At 54.0% G+C, this 17,736-nt stretch overlaps 1 protein-coding gene across 9 annotated transcripts in view; it reads left to right on the forward strand.

Annotated features, from left to right (window-relative positions):
* The window catches only part of MINDY4 (MINDY lysine 48 deubiquitinase 4), a 104,650-nt gene that overhangs the window by 59,427 nt on the left and 27,487 nt on the right, over positions 1-17,736 (forward strand). For all 9 annotated transcript variants that reach the window (XR_003143136.3, XR_003143135.3, XR_004804569.2 and 6 more), the window contains exons 10-13: positions 4,423-4,524; positions 6,131-6,194; positions 7,297-7,362; positions 12,789-12,856. Coding sequence is in view for 6 of the 9 variants with exons in the window: in XM_025464530.3 (XP_025320315.3) it covers positions 4,423-4,524; positions 6,131-6,194; positions 7,297-7,362; positions 12,789-12,856 (300 nt within the window). In the remaining 3 variants the exon portion in view is untranslated. The remainder of the gene's footprint in view (positions 1-4,422; positions 4,525-6,130; positions 6,195-7,296; positions 7,363-12,788; positions 12,857-17,736) is intronic.

The raw sequence follows: 17,736 nt of genomic DNA on the forward strand, positions 1-17,736 counted from the left end.
TTCAGAAATGACCCAACTTAAAAAAAAATGCAGGTGACTCCTCTGTTCTCTTTAGGAACACCACGGTGGCCTGGCCCGCCCCGTCTAGGCAGCTGCCCAACTCTGGGCCCTGGGGGTGGAGGTGGGGGCTTGAAGGACCTGTGCGCCTTCCCACGCTGGGGCTGCAGGCCTGGCGGTGGGGCCCCTCCTCACGTCCTCCACCCACCACGGACGGGAACGATTCTGTGGAAGCTGCGTGGGGGATTGACTGCGCCCTCCAGGGAAGTCATGCTGAAATAAAGGCCTCTTGGCAGGGGTGGTGTTTTCTCGTCAGGGCTGTCTGGCTTCATTAGGGCCCACTCTGTCAGGCCGGCAGCTGGCCTCTCCTCAGTCGAGGACAGAGCCAGGCGGCAGGGCTCCGTGTTTTACCCCTTGAGGGAGGGGTCGTGCCAGTGGCTGGCTGTGGGAAGCGATGATGAGCCTCACTCCCCTGCAGGTCTAGAGAGAGCCACAGACAAGGATGTTGGCTCCTCACCTCCTCTGCCCTTTGAAATGGCCACATTCAAGGCTCAGAGAAGGAGGGACAGTTTTCTGAGGCCTGTCTGGACACCAGTAGCAGAGCTGGGGTTGGACCCCAGGTCCAGCGGTCCCCAGACCATGCTTCTTCCCACCCCTGGCAGCAGCTGGTGAGCCTGAGAGGGAACAGAAAGGCTGCGGTCATTCCCCAGCCTTCCTCTGGGTGGTTTGTAGATGCGGACTGCTGGGCACAGCAGAATGGATGGGTGAGGCTAGTTGGAGATCATCAGCATCAGAACATCTCTTTAATCTGAAGGACTTGAGTAGTTTGGGCAAGCATGCAGGCTGTATTGCTCCCCTACGCCCACCACCACCCACCACCACCCATAGACAAATGTCTTCATCCTGCACTTCTCCCATGAGGAAGTAGATGCTTAAAGAAACTTCTCTTGGTTGGAGAGCCAGGCTGGGTGCTAGATTTGTGGGAGGAGTTTGATGAGTGTGTATCTGACCGATGAAGGCAACCCAGGACCATCCTGGTCGTTGAGGTTTTGCAGGTTAAAGCAGGGAGTTACCTGGTGAAGCTGGAGTCTGGGTGACTCACCCCACTGTTCCCTTCCTCTCGTCATCATCTGCATGGATAGCCCTGTCCACCCTGTGGCCAGTCAAATGGCAGAATGATGCTTGGGGGCACGTGGCCCGGTGTCCACATCTGTGTGGGAAGGTGAAGGCCAGCGAGGACCAGGGGCTTCTCTAAGGCCTGGGAGCCAGGAGCCTAACCCAGGCCCGGCCACTGCACTTTCCCACCGTGTCTTCTGGAAATATGTGTCTCTAAAGAGCAAACTGGGGCCCAGGAGAGGATGGAGAGATGGGAAGAGTTTCTAAATAGGAGCCAGTGAGAAGAATGAGGATTTTGGTGTAGAAACACAGAGGTTCAGAGGGTCTATGACCAGTTTGTGAGATCAGGAAGACATGAGTTGGATCTCTTGGTGGTGTTGCACGGTGCGGAAGAGACGGGCTTGAAGACAGAGGGATGCTGGTTCTTAAAGCCAAGAGCTCCAGACAGTTGGTTCCACTTCCCTGAGTTCTCCTTCCTCCCTCAATGCTGTTTTAATTTTTCCAACTTTACTGTGTGACCTCGAGTGTCTCAGTCTCCGTGCCTCAGTTTCCCTATCTTAAAAGGGGCAAGAATACTGCCACCTTTATAAGGGAGCTTTGATGGGTGATGAAACAATACATGTGAAGTGTTTCTAACAGTGCTTGGCACATGGTAAGTGCTCAATATATGTCAGCTTTTTTTTTTTTATAAAGATTTTATTTATTCATGAGAGACACAGAGGGAGAAGCAGGCTCCCTGTGGGGAGCCAGATCCCAGGGAGACTCGATCCCAGGACCCCAGGATTGTGACTTGAGCCAAAGGCAGATGCTCAACCACTGAACCACCCAGGTGCCCCTGTGTGTCGGCTTTATAAATCTTATTTGTGGCTACACCGAGAAGCTTTCAATGAAGCACATGACTCGCGTCAGCAAGTTCGTGCAGAGCACGGTGACTGTGTGAAAGGGGACTTCTTAGGTCCAGTCTGCAGGTTTTCCAGCATAGCTGTCCTAGGCAGAGTTTACAGTCCAGACACAATTTTGCACAATTCTAGCCATGATAAGGGTTCTAACCAGGGGAGTACCCTGGTCACCCCTTTGTTGCAGGAAGAGCCCACAGGGACAAGACAGAGCAGAAACACTGGTCAGGCCCTGGCTGTAACAACTCATCTGGGGAGCAGGGCACCCCAGTCCTGGGTAGGGGCAGGATGGGGATTGGCAGGGGTTCTCAGGAGGGGTATTTGACGGGATGTGTGCCCCCACCTGAGTGGGGTCACACAGGAGGGCACACAGCAGGAAACAGGAGCTGTGGGGATGATGAAGCCTACTTTCGTAGGTTCTGAACCCAAAGAGATACATGGCCAATCCTTTCTCCTTTGTCTGACAAGCCCTGCTTTCCAGGCCCTCCTCTGTCCTTGGCATCACCTCTCCGGAAACCCAGAACAACATTTCCTTACCTTTGTTTTCATAGTTGATGGTGACCTGGGCCAGTGCTCCCCGCACAGCTCAGGCTCCCTGGTTTAGTGATGGCGTGGTAACCATTTCCTCGAGAAGCGTGGCGGGCTTCCAAAGGCTGCAGTAGTTGCAGGCAGTCTGCCATTTCATCTTTCAAGTGGTTGAGGACTTGTTGTTTGTCTCATTAGGTTTGAAGGATTGCCTGGTGTCAGGGGCTTGTTCTTTCACGCCAGATGTTAGGAGTTCACCTTCCTGTCACCACAGCCAAAGTGAGGACTTGATGTTTCCATAAAGACAATAGTGATAGGTGTCCATTATTGAACATTCATCCCATGCCAGGCACTGGTCTATGGACCTTACACATTATCACCTTGTTTTAAAGCCCCCAGTGCTACAGAGGAGGTACTGTTGTCATCTCTAGTTTATGGAAGGGGAACTGAGGGACGGCTGTGTCATTCACCTCCCATTTTAAAGTCATTGGACAGCCTGGATACAGACCATTTGCTCTGCGTCTCAGGCACTGGGGAGTGGCCACATGCTGCCCATCATATTGACCTGTGTCCTGGTCTCCTGGTTCACATTTCTCCAGTCTGCGCCCCCCCCCCCACCCCACAGCTCAGCATGGAGCTCAAATATTAGCTGGGCACTGAAAACATAGAATCCCCCCACCCCCCACCGTGTATTCCTTTGAGCCCCAGCAGGTCTTCATCAAGGCACCTTTGTCTGTTAGGAAGAGCCTAACACTCAGAATGCTTTTGTAAGAATTTAATTTTTCTAAGAATTTAGAAAAAATTCATAGATTCCAGCAGTGGGCAGGAAGTACAGCTCTAAGGAGCCCTGGAAAGATGAAACTGAAAGAAGTGTCTCTGTCAGGCTATTGCCTGTTCTTCCCTGTTGCTCATTTCATGCACCAGGGCTTCTTTGTTACCATTTTTATCATCAGGTGTCTCTCTGCCATTTTTGGCATTGTTGACTACCTGTTTGTTCCCAGGACTGGGTAACAGCACTGTCTCCCAGCCATGCCCCTACTGCTGTACCCTTTCCTGCTTTCGTCTGTGTCTCTGATAACCCAGAGTTCCGTGGATTCCATCGTTGGCTGCTGCCTCTGCCCTTCCCCATCCTCTCTCTGGGAAATCTTAGCCCCTCAAAGTGCCAAGGATTTCTCACATTCTGGTGGCTCATAAACCTACCCTCAGCCCCGATGCCCTCCTGGGCTTTCCATGTGTCAGATAGCTTCACCGAGGGGTCCCGCATGCGCATCCAGCTGCTCCCCCAATCCTCCTCTCTGCCCTGCATTCCCCATTCCATTTGGCAGCCTCACTGCACCCACTAAACCCCCAGAGATTACCCCTAATCCTTCCTCTCCCCCATTCCACACCCTATATATAAGTAACAGCAAGACAGGCTGCCTTCCCGTCTGCACCCATGATCTCATTTCCTGTGGCTGGTGGGCGTGAAGGGCACCTGCTCTCACAAGCTGCTGTCTCCAGGGGCCTGGATGCTGGGAGTGGCCAAGACTGGGTCAGGACAGTATCAGGCATTTGCCTGGAGTGGCCGCCTTTCCTTGGGGCGGCGTGAGTTCCCGAGCACATTTAGCTCAGCCTCCTGGGCTCCATCAGAACCCACAGCCCTGCCAAGCCTCCAGGGTCCCCTCTGCTCCCCTGGGCAGCTTCCTGGACCTGCTCCTCCTCCAGTCCCACCCAGGGCCTCTCCCTCAGGGGTCTTCCTTTGGCCTGGGTCCGAGGAGGCCCTGCTGGAGTCCGTGGGCTGCGGGGTTCTCTCTGTGTGGGAGAGGAAAGAATAGGCCATCTGCTATAGGGTGGCACAGGCCCTGGCTTGTGTCCCTACAGACATAAACACACTCTTTTTCCTTCTCAGGCAGCTGCAACCTTCCAACGCCCGCAGGACCCACTGCCTCGCCCTGGCCATCGCAGACATGGTGTGGCGGGCGGGAGGCCGAGAGAGAGCTGTGATCACACTGTAAGTGCTCCCCAGGGCCATGCTGCTACCACTCATGCGCTGGCACATCTGCGGACAAGCTGGCCATGTGCTTTCCTGTCCTTAGGGACGTTGCTTGTCTGTGTATCCTCCTGGATGTCGGCCCCATGCCCCACGCCGGTACAAGCCCAGCAAGGCAGCCCCACATGGGGAGAGGCCTGGAGGGGCCTCCACACAGCTCCAGTCTCATCTCTGCTTGGGGTCACATCTGCCTGGCCTTCCGCCCTGGGGAGCTTTGGGGGACACATCCCATCTGAGAAAACTTCTGGCCTAGGCAGCCTGCTCCCCTATTTCTCTGATCTGGACCTCTCAGGAACCAGTTATACCTCTGATTCATACCTCTCTCCTAGTCCCCAAGACATGCTTCCATTCGCTTTGTCACCTGGTCCCCTGCGCCACCGAGGAAGAGACCTCCCCTGCCGCCTCTATCCTACTGCAGGTGGAGGACACCATCCCTGTAATCCACATGGATGGTCAGCCTGCTTTTCAATCTGGCCCTTCATAGTGGAGGCATCACTTCATCCCAGGCCTGTGGCTAAGCTTGGGTAAAAGGGGTACCTTTGGGGGCCAAAGGTGACACTCAGGTGGGGTAGAATGATTACTAGAGCATACTGCTTAAGAGAAGGGGCTCCAGAGGCTAACTCCCAATGCTGTTGTTTGTTGGCTGTATGACCTTGGGCAGTTGTGCTCTTTGTGCTTCATCTGTGTACTCGTCTGGAAAGTGTGGATGATAGTAACGATTATCTGGTAGAGTGATTGTGAGAATTAAATGAGTCCATATAAATAAATCATATATAACAAATGATAATACTATCTATGAGTTTAAATCATTTATCCATATAAGTAAATGGTAAATAATAATAAATGTGAAGTGCTTAGGATAATGTCTGGCCCATACTAAATACCGTAACAGTTCGGTATCACTGTTATTGTTCCTATGGAGTGCTTGTCCTTGGTACTCGTGTTCCAGATAATACATTATTACACATTAACCCTGGCCCTTAGGATCTGTATGGCAGCCCTGAAAACAGATGGGGCAAAAATTCAATTTCTCCCCGTTTTACAGATGGAGGGGCAGCGGCTGTCCCAGCCTACGCAGCAGGCTAATGGCATCGTGGGCCGCACACCCAGACCCCACTTCTAGTGTGTATCTCCTGGGCTGCACATACAGGGTGTTGTATAGACAGATGGCGATGGGGTTGGCGTGGGGAGCCTCAGGCCAGAGGCTGGAATTCCTCACGGCCCTGAAAGCGAAGGGCAAGTCAGCATTCCTGGTCTGGAAATCTATTTGTCGGTCGTGGGTGAGAGGCAGACTCCCTACTGCCAGGACTTGGGTTTGGTTACCCTGAGCTCTCCTCCTGAGGTCTTTTTTCCATTCCTTTCCCTTCCCCCACTCATCAGGTTCCCTGGGCCCAGCCTATTGGGTGAGTTCAAATCGGGGGAGAAAGGAGAAACCCTCGGTCCCATTCTTTCCTCCAGAGCCACCTTTTTATTTGTCCTCAGTCAGTGGCACATGTGGTTTCACCCTGGCTCAAGGGCATGTCTTCTCTCCATGCGGAGGACTCATGCATCTCTCTTTCCTTTTTAGGGCTTCGGGAACACAGCACTTCAGTCCAACAGGGAAATACAAAGCAGATGGAGTCTTAGAAACAGTACGGCTTTCTGGAAAAATTATCACGCAACCTTTGGCTTTGTTTGGGGACGGTCTCCTTTCATATAAGTAAATCCTCCCTCAGCTGGGGATTGGCCAGCCCTCCCTGCAGCCCAGGCTAGCAGATCTTCCACCTGGGATGGGGTGCGGGCAGAGGTGGGGGTCTGGGGGGGGTTTGGCCAGAACTGCCCTTATGGCTAAAAGGCTGATGGATACCCTGTCACGTGGAGGCTGTACAGAGAAGAGCAGTCCATGCGTGATGCCTTCTGGCCAAGCCACAGCCCTCCCTGTCTCCTCAGCATCCCCTCCGGGGTTGTTGTGAGAGGGCAGTGGGGTGGCATGGAGACAGAGGGGTGGGGTAGAGAATGGGGAAGAGCTTTGCAGAGCACAGCCATGAAGCCAGACCTAGTGTGACCAAGTAAGGGAAAGAAATGGGAGACATGAGAATATGGACACAGCCACATTTCCCACAGACAAGCCTCCTCTTCACTGAGGCCTTTTGTTTGACATAGTTTGTTTCCTTGACCTAAGTTTGGGCACATGTGGCCCTAGGATCCTAATTAGGGGTCTCACCTAGTTGGGTGTTGTCTCTACAAGTGGTTTTCTCCTGAGCTGCATGAGAAAGCAAAGGAAACTCAGACCCACAGCTTTCCACTGACCTCATGACACTGCCTGCTGGGCTCAGAGCTGTACTGGTGGTGGCCCATTGGATGGGACTCCTACCTCTCTCCACACACCCCCACGCCCCTGCCAGGCCCCAGGTGCTTCTCAGATACCTGTGACTGGCCTGCAGGGGTGCAGCCCCGCTGGTTGGTGGGGCGAGGCATGCATGCCACTGGCTCCTTTGCTTTAGTTCCACGGGGTCTCCATTCCTGGGCTCTGTAGGCCCTGTCTGGCTGGCAGGGCCGGCTTGACCCCGGAGACCCCGGCTGGGTCCTGTCACAAACAGGCATGGGGGTGCCTTGCTGCCCTGGCTCTCAGGGTCGCCACTGTGACCTCAGGGACATTCCCAAGTGGGGGCTTGTAGCTACTGAAACCAGGGCAGGACATGGAACCGTCTGTGGAGCTCAGACAGCTCACGCTATGGGTTTGTGTCTCCTCAGCTCACACTGCACAGTTTGACCTGCTATGAGGAGCTGGTGACTTTTCTTCAACAAAGTATCCATCAGGTATGGACAATGGTTTATTTGGGGGGGGGATGTGTGTTTTTAAGCTGCTTTCTTTGGAGACCCTGCTGGATATAGGATCTTGCCTGGTGTCCTGGCTGGTTGGCTGGGTCCTCCAGCACCCTATCTGCTGGAGATCTGTGTACCCACTCCTTGCTGTGAGATGGGGTGTCCAAGGTCTGAACAGTGCACGGTGCCACGGGGATTCAGAGAAGGGCTGTAGCCTCTCTGGCTTTGTGAATGAGGGACTTGAAGTCTCCATGGCAAAGAACATGATCTCTGGAGCCTTCAGCCTGTGTTTGAATCTAGGTTTCACCCCTTAGTAGCTCTGTGACCTTGGGCAACTTCTTTAGCCCCTCTCTGCCTCAGTTTGCTCATCTGTAAAGTGCAGCTGATAATAACAGAACTAGCACGCCCGGCTTGATGTTGTCAGTGATTTTAGCTTTTGTTGTTGATGTTATGATCACTATCATCATGATTATTTAAGGGCCCCTTGAGATTGGTTAGCTGTGGACATGTGGAAATGAGGGGGACACATTACAGGGGCAGGGTGCAGATGACTTTGGCAGAGGTCATTTCCTGAGATCCCCAACTGCAAAGTCTCATTTTCTGATGTCTGTGTGTCAGGATGGAAGGAAAGAGCACTGAGCCCTTCCGTCTGGTGTGCAAGCAAATGCTCCGTGCCTCCTCTGCTCCTTTCCTTCAGCCTTCTGGCCTGTGGGACCAGCTCTTTTAGGTTCCAGAGAAGGTGACAGAGTATTTGCTGGTGAGCCTGGAAGGTGGGAGAACTTGCCAGATGTGGGGCCAGGCTGGACACTCCTGCTGTCCAAATACCTTCCTCCCGTTCCCTGAAAGTGCTGAGGGTCTGGGCATAGCCTAGGAAGAGTGCCAGCTCTGACATCACAGATGCTTCTTGGGTAGGAAAATGGGGCCTGCTCAGAGACTCTTGGGAGGCAGGGGTACACTCATTGAGGCGCTGATTCACCCCAAATTTTCTGCCCCAGAGCTGTTGCCTAGCGAGCAACAGCCCGAGGAGCCTGGCCCATGTCCCCAGCTTAGGACGCTGCCTTTCTGCACTGACTGTGTTGTCTGGCCTTTCTGGGAGGTTCGAGGGAGGGGCTCTGACGTGGGAGGGGGCCTGGCCAAGGCTGGCCGCTCCCTGTCCCCCGGCTCCCTCTGGCTCTTCATGGGCATAACCCAGTGGGTTGTCTGCTGATGTGGTGCGCTCCCCGGCTGGCCCAGAGCAGCTGTAGGGGGCCTGGAGCAGGGGCCTAGCGACCTCCTCTAGCTTATACCTCAGCCACCTGTGGCCCTAGGATCATCGCTGGGCCTCAGTTGCCTTGTCTAGAAAATGGAAGATGGAGCAGTTAGCAGATACTTGCAGCTCTTTACTGCTCAACAGCGGTTTTTTAAGAAGAAACTTAAATGCATGGAGAAGAATGTCTTCTAAATTAAGCACCAGGCACGATCTAAATAAGCAGGAAGGATCATACTCCTAACTGCACTCAGAGCATTCTGAGAATGCAGCTGTGCATCCGGGAGCCGAGCAAAGCCTGACTGTCTCAGTGCGTGTGATTTGACACAGGAGTGGGGGGCAGACCTCCCCTCCCCCTGCACCTGTGTTCACAGTCAGGTGAAGCAGAGCATGGAGCCCCGGGGCCAGGAGAGGGAGGTGCCCTGGAGGCTTCTAGGGTGCAAAGGACGGCTCTGGGGCAATTGCTTACAGGCTCCAAAGGCCTGTCACCACCCACTGATGGCCCCGGGGCTGACGCCTCCGCACCCCGCACCCCGGCTTTCTGCATCCTTATCTGTGAAAAGAGGCTTCCCTCCTCCCTCCATCAGTACCCCAGGGTTTCGGTGAAGCCCAAGCCAGACGTTGACGGTGGAAGTGGTTCAGAGAGCGGGGCCTGTGCCAGGGGAGGGGCTGCCGGCCTCCTGTCCTTCCTCCGGACCCACGGCGACTCCCCCTCGTCACTCGGCTTTGCTCGCTGGGTGCCGGCGGTCTGTCTTTGGCCCTCCTCACTCGGGAAGGTGATGTTTTCCCCCACAGCTTAATTATGTTTTTGCTGGAAGCCGTTGAGCTGCCTCAGCACTACCCTCACCAAATTCATTTTTCATGGCCTGGGCCTAAGAGGGGTTCCTCGTGCCAGGCCTGGAAACGAACACTGAACCATCTCTGCCCAAAATAAATAGGCTCCTTGCTGTGTTTTCATGACTGCTCACCCTCAGAGTGAGCTGTCTGGCTGCCCCCCTGTGAGCTGGGCGAGGTCCCCGGTGCCCCCCGCAGCCTCCCATTGGGGTTCCTCGGTGGGCTTCGTTCTCTTCGGGGCCAGGGCAGTGCTGGAGGATGGCCCCTTCTTGCCTACCAGTACCAGACATTTTTCTGGAGCATAATGGCAGTTTCCGGCCTGACTTTCGGGCTGGGGAGCTCTCCTTTCAATGCAGGCACCTTTCCCTGTGGCCTCCCATGTCTCGGCAGCTTGAATTTGATGAGATAATTTTAATAAATGTTTTAAAAAAAAAAAAAACAGAATGGCATTTTGGTGCCATTCAGTCATGTTTGGCAGGGGTCAGAAGCCCCAGGCAGCGTCCTCTCTCCACCCTCTGTAGTCGCACTAACAGTCCACACCCAGGGGCACGTCCCCAGCTCCCGGGAAGCTGTCCTGGAAGGAGCCCGAGGACTGTGGAAGACGCTGGCCCACGTAGTACCAGTAGTCCTCCACGTTTACACAGGCCTAGGGCCTCGGTGGGCTTCCATGTCCCCTGCCTTGTTGGAGCCCTGCAGCCGCGGGCACCCCAGAGGCAACAGCCCGAGAAAGTGTCATTGCTCCCCCAAGACAGCGTGCAAGTCCGTGGCAGCAGGCAGTTGGCATTTCGGAAGGGGAAACGGAGACAGCTCTGTCACTCCCCAAGGCGACAGGGAAGTCTGCAGGGGAGCTGCGACAGGCTATGGGTCCTCCCAGGCTCGTGTCCCCTGTGCGAGGATTTCAGTATGACTCAGTTGTCAGAACACTTGCACAGCCTTGGTCTCATGAACCCAAGGAAATACACAAGGGAGGGATTTGTTATCCTCATTCAGCAAATGGGGAAACTGAGGGCAACAGGAGCAAAGTGCCTGGCCTGAGGTCAGAGGATTAGGATGAGCTTGATTTAAGATTGTTGTTGATGCATTTATTCCATTTCTATACCCCCTCACAAAGGTTCTCTTATTTACACATTTATAAGAATAAGTTAATAATATAAGATTGCTGTCCTCAGGGCTCTTCTGGGCTTCAGCCTTAGCAAACCTGCCCTCTCTTGCCTCTGGGCCTTTGCACTTGCTTTTCGTCTTCCCTGGAACAGCAATTCCCTTCTCTCCCAATCCTTTCGGTTTAGATCCCACTTCCTCCAGAAAGCCTTCCTTTACATACCTTCCTTCCCTGCACTCCGAGTCTGCTTAGAGGCCCTTTCTGTGTGTTTTTAGAGCACCTGGTACTTCCTGTCAGAGCAGAGTCCCTGCTCCACTCTTTTCCAGGTGTTTCTTGTTCTTTTCCTAGCATTACTTCTCATGAAGGCAGATCCATATCCACCTTGTTCACAAGCATAGCCTTAGCAGAGAGCATCCTCTTGGCACGAAAGTTCACACAGTAATTTTTTTAAAGGATTAATCAAATTACTGTATGAAAACAAAGTCTATGTTTTGAAGGAAAGAAAAGATAAGTTTATCAGAAGCCTGAGCCGAAATAATTGCCACAGTTGAGGACCGTATTTCGCTCTGAGCTTCCTGGCAACCTAGGCAAAATGGAAATATGATCAATTATATTATATTTATTGTTTCAGGAAAACAAGCACTTTTGGATCTGGTTTCAAGTCCACTAAGAAACTGATCACACATAAGGAACACTGACCCTTGTAAGGCAGCATCTGCCATCACAGCTCACAGATGAGGATGAGTGTCATCCCCAAAGTGGGATGAATAAGGTCTTCAGACAAAATTGCAGCGGGGGGCTGGCGTTTCTCTAGTGAGCCCAAGTGACTTAGCTTATCCTGGGAGGCCACGGCCTCCTGAGCCCCCTGGACAGAAGGGCCGCACAGAGCTGGCATATGCTCAGGGCTCACACAGGTGTCACGCCCTGTTCTATGTGCTGTACAAGGATGATCTCACGGACTCTTCACAACAACCTGATGAGGGTGGGTCCAAAATATAATCCTCCTTGTTTTACAGATGAGAAGACTGGGGGGCAGGGAGATTAGGAAAGGTCACTGTACTCACCTAGCTAAGAGTGGCACAGCCAGGATTCAAACCCCAGCAGCTGGGCTCTAACCCAGGGTTGGGACTAGGGGGAGATGAAGGTGCTTACCTTGGGTGAAGAATGCAAGGAGGTACCAAAGTCCTCAGTCATCCCCAAAAGTATAAAAATTTAAAAGTAATAATATCAAAGTTAATCCAAAAACATTCACGGGACGCCTGGGTGGCTCAGTGGTTTAGCGCTGCCTTCAGCCCAGGACGTGATCCTGGAGTCCTGGGACCGAGTCCCACATCGGGCTCCCTGCATGGAGCCTGCTTCTCCCTCTGCCTGTGTCTCTGCCTCTCTCTCTCTCTCTCTCTCTCTCTCTGGGTTTCTCATGAATAAATAAATCTTCAAAAAAAAAAAATCCAGGGATCCCTGGGTGGCGCAGCGGTTTGGCGCCTGCCTTTGGCCCAGGGCGCGATCCTGGAGACCCGGGATCGAATCCCACATCAGGCTCCCGGTGCATGGAGCCTGCTTCTCCCTCTGCCTATGTCTCTGTGCCTCTCTCTCTCTCTCTCTGTGACTAGCATAAATAAATAAAAATTAAAAAAAAAAATCCACAATGAACAAAATACCAAAAATTTAAACGATGGGATCTGTCTTTGCACGGCTCACCTCACTCACCCCTCTTGACCCTGACTCTGTCCCCAAGCTGCTTGCTGCTGCTCTTAACACAGTGCAGGTCTTTGGTGGAAGGGATTTGGAATTAGACAGAGACTGCTGGAATCCCAACAGGCTGCTTCCCAGCTGTGTGACCTTGGGCCGGTTGCTCAGTGCCTGAGCCCATTTCCCTATGTGGCAGAGGGCAGTATTAACACTACTGTCACATAGGCCTGTGACAGTTTTAAGTGTGATGATGCATGTAAGACACCGTGGTAAGGGAGGCTGCCCCGGTGCTATCTGGCAAGCTTCCAGGACTCGGACATCACCGGGCTCCTCGGTGGGCAGTGCGTCTGCTCCTGTTGTCACTCAGGCTGCTGTGCTTCCCATCATTCAAGGGCCCTGTGCTGGAGCCACCTGGCAACCTCTGGGACCAGGCGGGTGGCAGCTGTCTCAGGGTCAGGCTGCTCCCTGGATGTGGCCCCGCAAGGAGGTGAGGGGAAGGAAGTGCAGACTGAGGGGAATGGTGGGTGCTCATTCCTTTCTTCTCTTTCCCAGTTCGAAGCAGGTCCCTATGGATGCATCCTGCTCACCCTGTCTGCCATCCTGTCCAGGTCCACGGAGCTGTGAGTGTCTTCCTCCCTCACCTCGCTCCCCGCCCCGGGGCCGGGCTTGTCTATCTGGTTGGTGCTCTGCTTGGTGCGTAGTGGGAGTGTAGCAGATGTGGTTGAGAGGATGAAGGAAGGACCATCAGCAGTGAGGACCATCAGCAGTGGGGTGAGAACAGTTGCATGTGTGTTCAGAGCACCCTTGTCAGTCTCCCCACATGTGCTGGGGCTGACCAGAGAGACACCCCTGCCCACAGAGCTTCCGGTCCCACTAGGGCCCCAATGGGACTGTGGTGTGCACATACTTAAGCATAGGTGTGGACGCCCCTGGGACATGTGCAGGGGTGGGCAATTGAGGCTAAGGCCCTGGAAATGACTGGGGGTCCCCACCATCTCAGGAAGGGGGGGTTCACTGTTGGCCATGGCAGTTTGGAAAGCTGCAAGGTTTGTGAATCTTGAGCCCTGAAGACATGGGTGCCCAGGGGCCCTGGAAGCAAGAGGACTTCAATTCCATGCATGTTTGTCAATTGTGGCCTCCCAGACTGCCTGAGAGCTGGACTTCCTCCATCACTGTCATCCTCCACGAGCTTTCTAGGCTTCTTATCCGTATTTGTCACCTGGGCATGTTGTCACCAGGGAGGGTGGCAGATTAACAGCACATTAGTAGTTTTGTAAAGTATAATTGATTGCTCCTTCCTTGTCCAAGTAGAGGGCAGACTCCAGAGGGTGTGGGGACCTGGGGAATGAATTTTCACCTTGAGAGGATGCTTGCTGTGAGAGATGATTTGGGAACAACCCCAAGCAGGTGGGCCCAGAGGAGTGGGGAGGCAGAAAGAGTAGCTATGTGATGCCCAGGCTGGGGAGGCCCCAGTAGGAGGAGACACTTGCTCACTGGGGCTGGGCCTGGCCAGGGCCTCTCCCATTCCCTGCAGGCTCTGGTTTGGGTGGGAGGAGGATGCAGGGGCTCTGTGGCCTCATGCCACCAGCCTGCCTGCTGCTTGCTGCTACTGACCTTATTAAACGTGGTGCACGCACAGATTTTTCTAATGGCATTTTTCTTCTAATCCTGCCATAATGATATGATTCATTCCTGGCCCGGGCTCACATGCATGGAGACCATAAGCCTCACCGCCTTCTCCCAGGCCTGGGTTTGCTAATCCCTGGCTGATCAGGATGGGTGGGGCTTTCTGGGTGTGTGGGTGAGACCCCTGAGCTCACTGAGGGGAAGTTAGGCTCTCAGAAGGACCAGGCATGGTGACATCTGGCTTTGTGATCTCCTGGGCCTCAGTTTCCCCATCTGTACAGGGGGAGGTCCCCTGGCTCTGGAGGTCTAGGCCTCTGATCCGAGTGTCTCTGTTCTGGTGGTCACTGGGCAGCAGCTGCAAGTCCTGCTCGCTAGCCTGGGAGCTGTTTCATATGCATGCCCCTGTAGGGAGCAGCTCTGGTGGGCCTCTCCCTCTGCAGGGGCCTTCAGAGCCCCCCAGGAGCCTCATATCCGGGCTACTGTTCATGTCTTCTGGAACTGGAGGGCTTGGGCTGCTTCTGCACCCTCCCTGCCCCGTCTAACCAAGCCCGGCGTGCTAGTAGGCCTGAGGTCTCAGCCCTGCCATGCTCCTCCCCTGTGCTACGCTACACACACACAGATACACACAGACACAGATAGATACACGGGTACACACACAGATATGCAGATATATACACAGACACACACATACACAGATGCAGAGTTTGCAGTACAGACCTACACAGACATACATGCACGACACACAAATACACACACACACACAGACACATACAGATATGCAGATACACACACAGATAAGCACACACAGACACATGCACACGAAGACAGACATACACACATATAAACGCACGCAGCCACATACACACACAGATATACATAAGGAGAGGCACAGACACAGCCACAGACACTCAGACCCACAAGATCTGGCTGCAGTCACCTCCTTCCCCTTGTCTCAGGACAGAGGAGTGGAAGTATGTACAGATAATCTGCCTCCCACTCAGGGCTCCTGAGGACCTTCCCTGGGTCCTGGAGGCTGATGGTATCAAAGCCCCCAGGGGCAGCGTTGGCCGTCTGTCCCCTGCCTTCCAGGAGGACTGGCGCAGAGACCTGCTTTAGCACCGGACCCGGCACCACACTGGTTGGGCTCGTCTTACTCCTGGGCCTCCCCTTCCCTTCTAAGAAGGCAACATAGAGGATACACTCATTAGCAATAGGAACGATAGTAACGGGCATCTCATAAGCTTCCTATGTGCCTGACCCGATGCTGCAGCATTTTACACAGGAAACTAGCTTCATCCCCACCCCCCAACCCTGTTAGTGGGCACTAGTGATTACTATCAGCCTCCCTGTCTTTCAGATGAAGAAACAAGGCTTGCCCTGGCTCCCACAGCTCAGCCCAGACAGTAGGGCCCTGGATGGGGCTCTTTGGGTTTGCTGCTTGGTTTCAGGCCTGAATCTCTCTACTCCTTTGAGCCTGAATTTCTTACTCTGAAAGGGGGATGATAGTTCCTGCTTTACAGGATTGGACAAAGATTTATATGTCCAGTGCTTGAGTCGGCTCCTGGTGGGTAGCAAGCCTTAGATGATGGCCACTGCTGGTCTGACCCTGTCACAGCTGTGCTCAGAGGTGTCCTATGTCCCATCCTGTTGTGTCTTGCCCTCAGACCTGGCTTGGTGCCTGGTGGTAGAGACATGGCCCCAGGGATGTCACCGTAAGTGGTGATGGGAGGCATGCCGGCAGGCTCCCGGGTGCTGTGTGCTGGTGCTCAGAGCAGGCAAGAGAAGGGGAGGTTGGAAAACCCATCCCTGCCATGGGAGGGCACCACCCAAAGATGTGTCTGGGAAGACACTCGGCACAAGTGTCTTGTTTGGTCAAAGTTCAAAATCACTTTTAGACAGACTGAGAGACTGAGGACTTTGCGGGGGGAATGGGGCAGCCTTTGGGCATAGGGCTGCTGGCGACATAGAGGAGAGCCAGACACTCCTCCCTGTGGTCTGGGGGGCTCTCTGAAGGGGGTGGCAGTGTGAGGTGGAAAGATGGGACCAATGGTGAGGAGAGCAGTCTGTCGAAACGGTGCCCAGATCCTGTGAGAGATTCACGCTGAAATGATTTAAAAGAACACGTTCGCATTCCTGGCATCGCAGGGCTCCTCTGAAGAAGCTGTTCTCTGGCCTTAGAAGGGGAGCTCCTGGAGTGGCCCATGCCTCTTCTATGCCAGTCACGCACTCCAGCGGTGCTTCCCTTGGCTCCCCAGAGCCTCTGATCTCTGATCTCAAGAGGGGTGCCAGGCCTGGCTGAAGGTTTGCTGTGATTCCCCTGGCAGTGACAACAGTCTGGGACTGTGAAAGCCCACCCCATCCTGGCCTGCCGCAGGGCCTGGCAGCTTGCAAAGTCTTTTCTTTATGGACATTGGGGCATATGGGGACAGATGTCATCCAGCACAGTCTCCATTTGTCCGGCTGAGCTGATTGGCTTGTCCGGGGCAGCCCAGTGGGTGACAGTTCACATGAAAGCATCCCCCTCATTGGCTAAGATGTAGCTTCAGAACACCCGAGTCCCCAATCTGCTTGGCTGCCTTCATGCTTGTGGCTGACCCAGCCTGTGCCTTAGGCCCTTTATCTCTAACAGGAGGGAGGCAAACTGGTGCTTCTGAAACTCTTTGAGTTGCGAACCTGAAATCTAACATTTTCCCAAATAAACTATATCCCAAAGCTCAATAAAAAGCAGATGCAGCAGGCCTAGAGTGGGGGGGGGGGGTGGTAATGGGGGAGAGGTGGAGACCCCTTCCTGCCCCTCCCTGTCTCCCAGACTGGCCCCAGGAGACCCCTGTTTGGAGAAGCTTAACAGGAGTAGGGCCAGACGATCCCTGAGGGCCTTCCTGCTCTGAGGTTCGGATTCAGTGTCGCCAAACCCTTTGATGCCGTCTCAGGGTGATCTGTTACTACTTTGGGCAGTTGAAAACATGACCTGGTAGCCCAAGGAGAGCGGTCGCCCAGATCATGTGCTGTGCAGCCCGGGAGAAACAGAGTGGGGGGCTGGGAACAAGCCTCCAGTGCTCTACAAGTACAGCGAGTATGTGTGCACTTGTGGTGGCGTGTGCGTGCATGAGGGCTCCCGTGAGGTTGTGGGGCTGGGTGTGAGATGATGTGGGAGTTGGTGGTTATGTTCGAGATGGTGTGAAGGTGACTTGATTGTGTGATTGTGTGTGTGACTGAGGGCATGGCCGTCCCTCCCTCTCTAGCAGGGGCCCCGAGGCCCAGGGGCAGGCCTTGCACCCAAGTCAGTGCCTTCTGTCCAGTGGTTGTTCCCAGCTCTGGGGGGAGCCAGGGTGAGGGCACCAAGGGCAGATGCAGATGCAGCCTGGCACAGCCTGGCCACTTTACCCTCAGAGGCTGAAATAACCGTACTGAAGCTGGCCTTTGAGTTTTGTTTACTGGGGCCGACTGCAAAGCCTTGTGAAGGTTTTATTTTTATCCACTTGATTTCCAGCCATCTATTTTCCTTCCTAAGATCTTGAGTTGCTTACAGTAAATCTCATACAGGCTTTGATGCTTACCTAGTGCCACTGCCTTTTGAACTGTGTGGCCTAGAACTTTCCCCAGCATGTTGTCACAAGTCCCAAAGATGCTCGGGGCCCTGGGGTCAGGCCAGCTCAGAGCCAGACCTGCACAATGCAGTGCAAGGGTGCTCCAGCCCAGGGAGTGAGCAGTGATCCAGGTCCTGGCACAAGGGAGGGCTCCGGAGACGCCCATGGGGTGGCTTAGGCCTAGGTGGTGGTAGAGGGGGGACAGTTTGGGAAGAGACCCTTTTCATGCCTCAGACCCGTGGCATTCATTGCAGGGGCAACTTGGGGCCATTCAGAGACAATCTTGA

The sequence above is a fragment of the Canis lupus genome, chromosome 14, assembly GCF_003254725.2.
Source record: "Canis lupus dingo isolate Sandy chromosome 14, ASM325472v2, whole genome shotgun sequence".
NCBI lineage: Eukaryota > Metazoa > Chordata > Mammalia > Carnivora > Canidae > Canis > Canis lupus.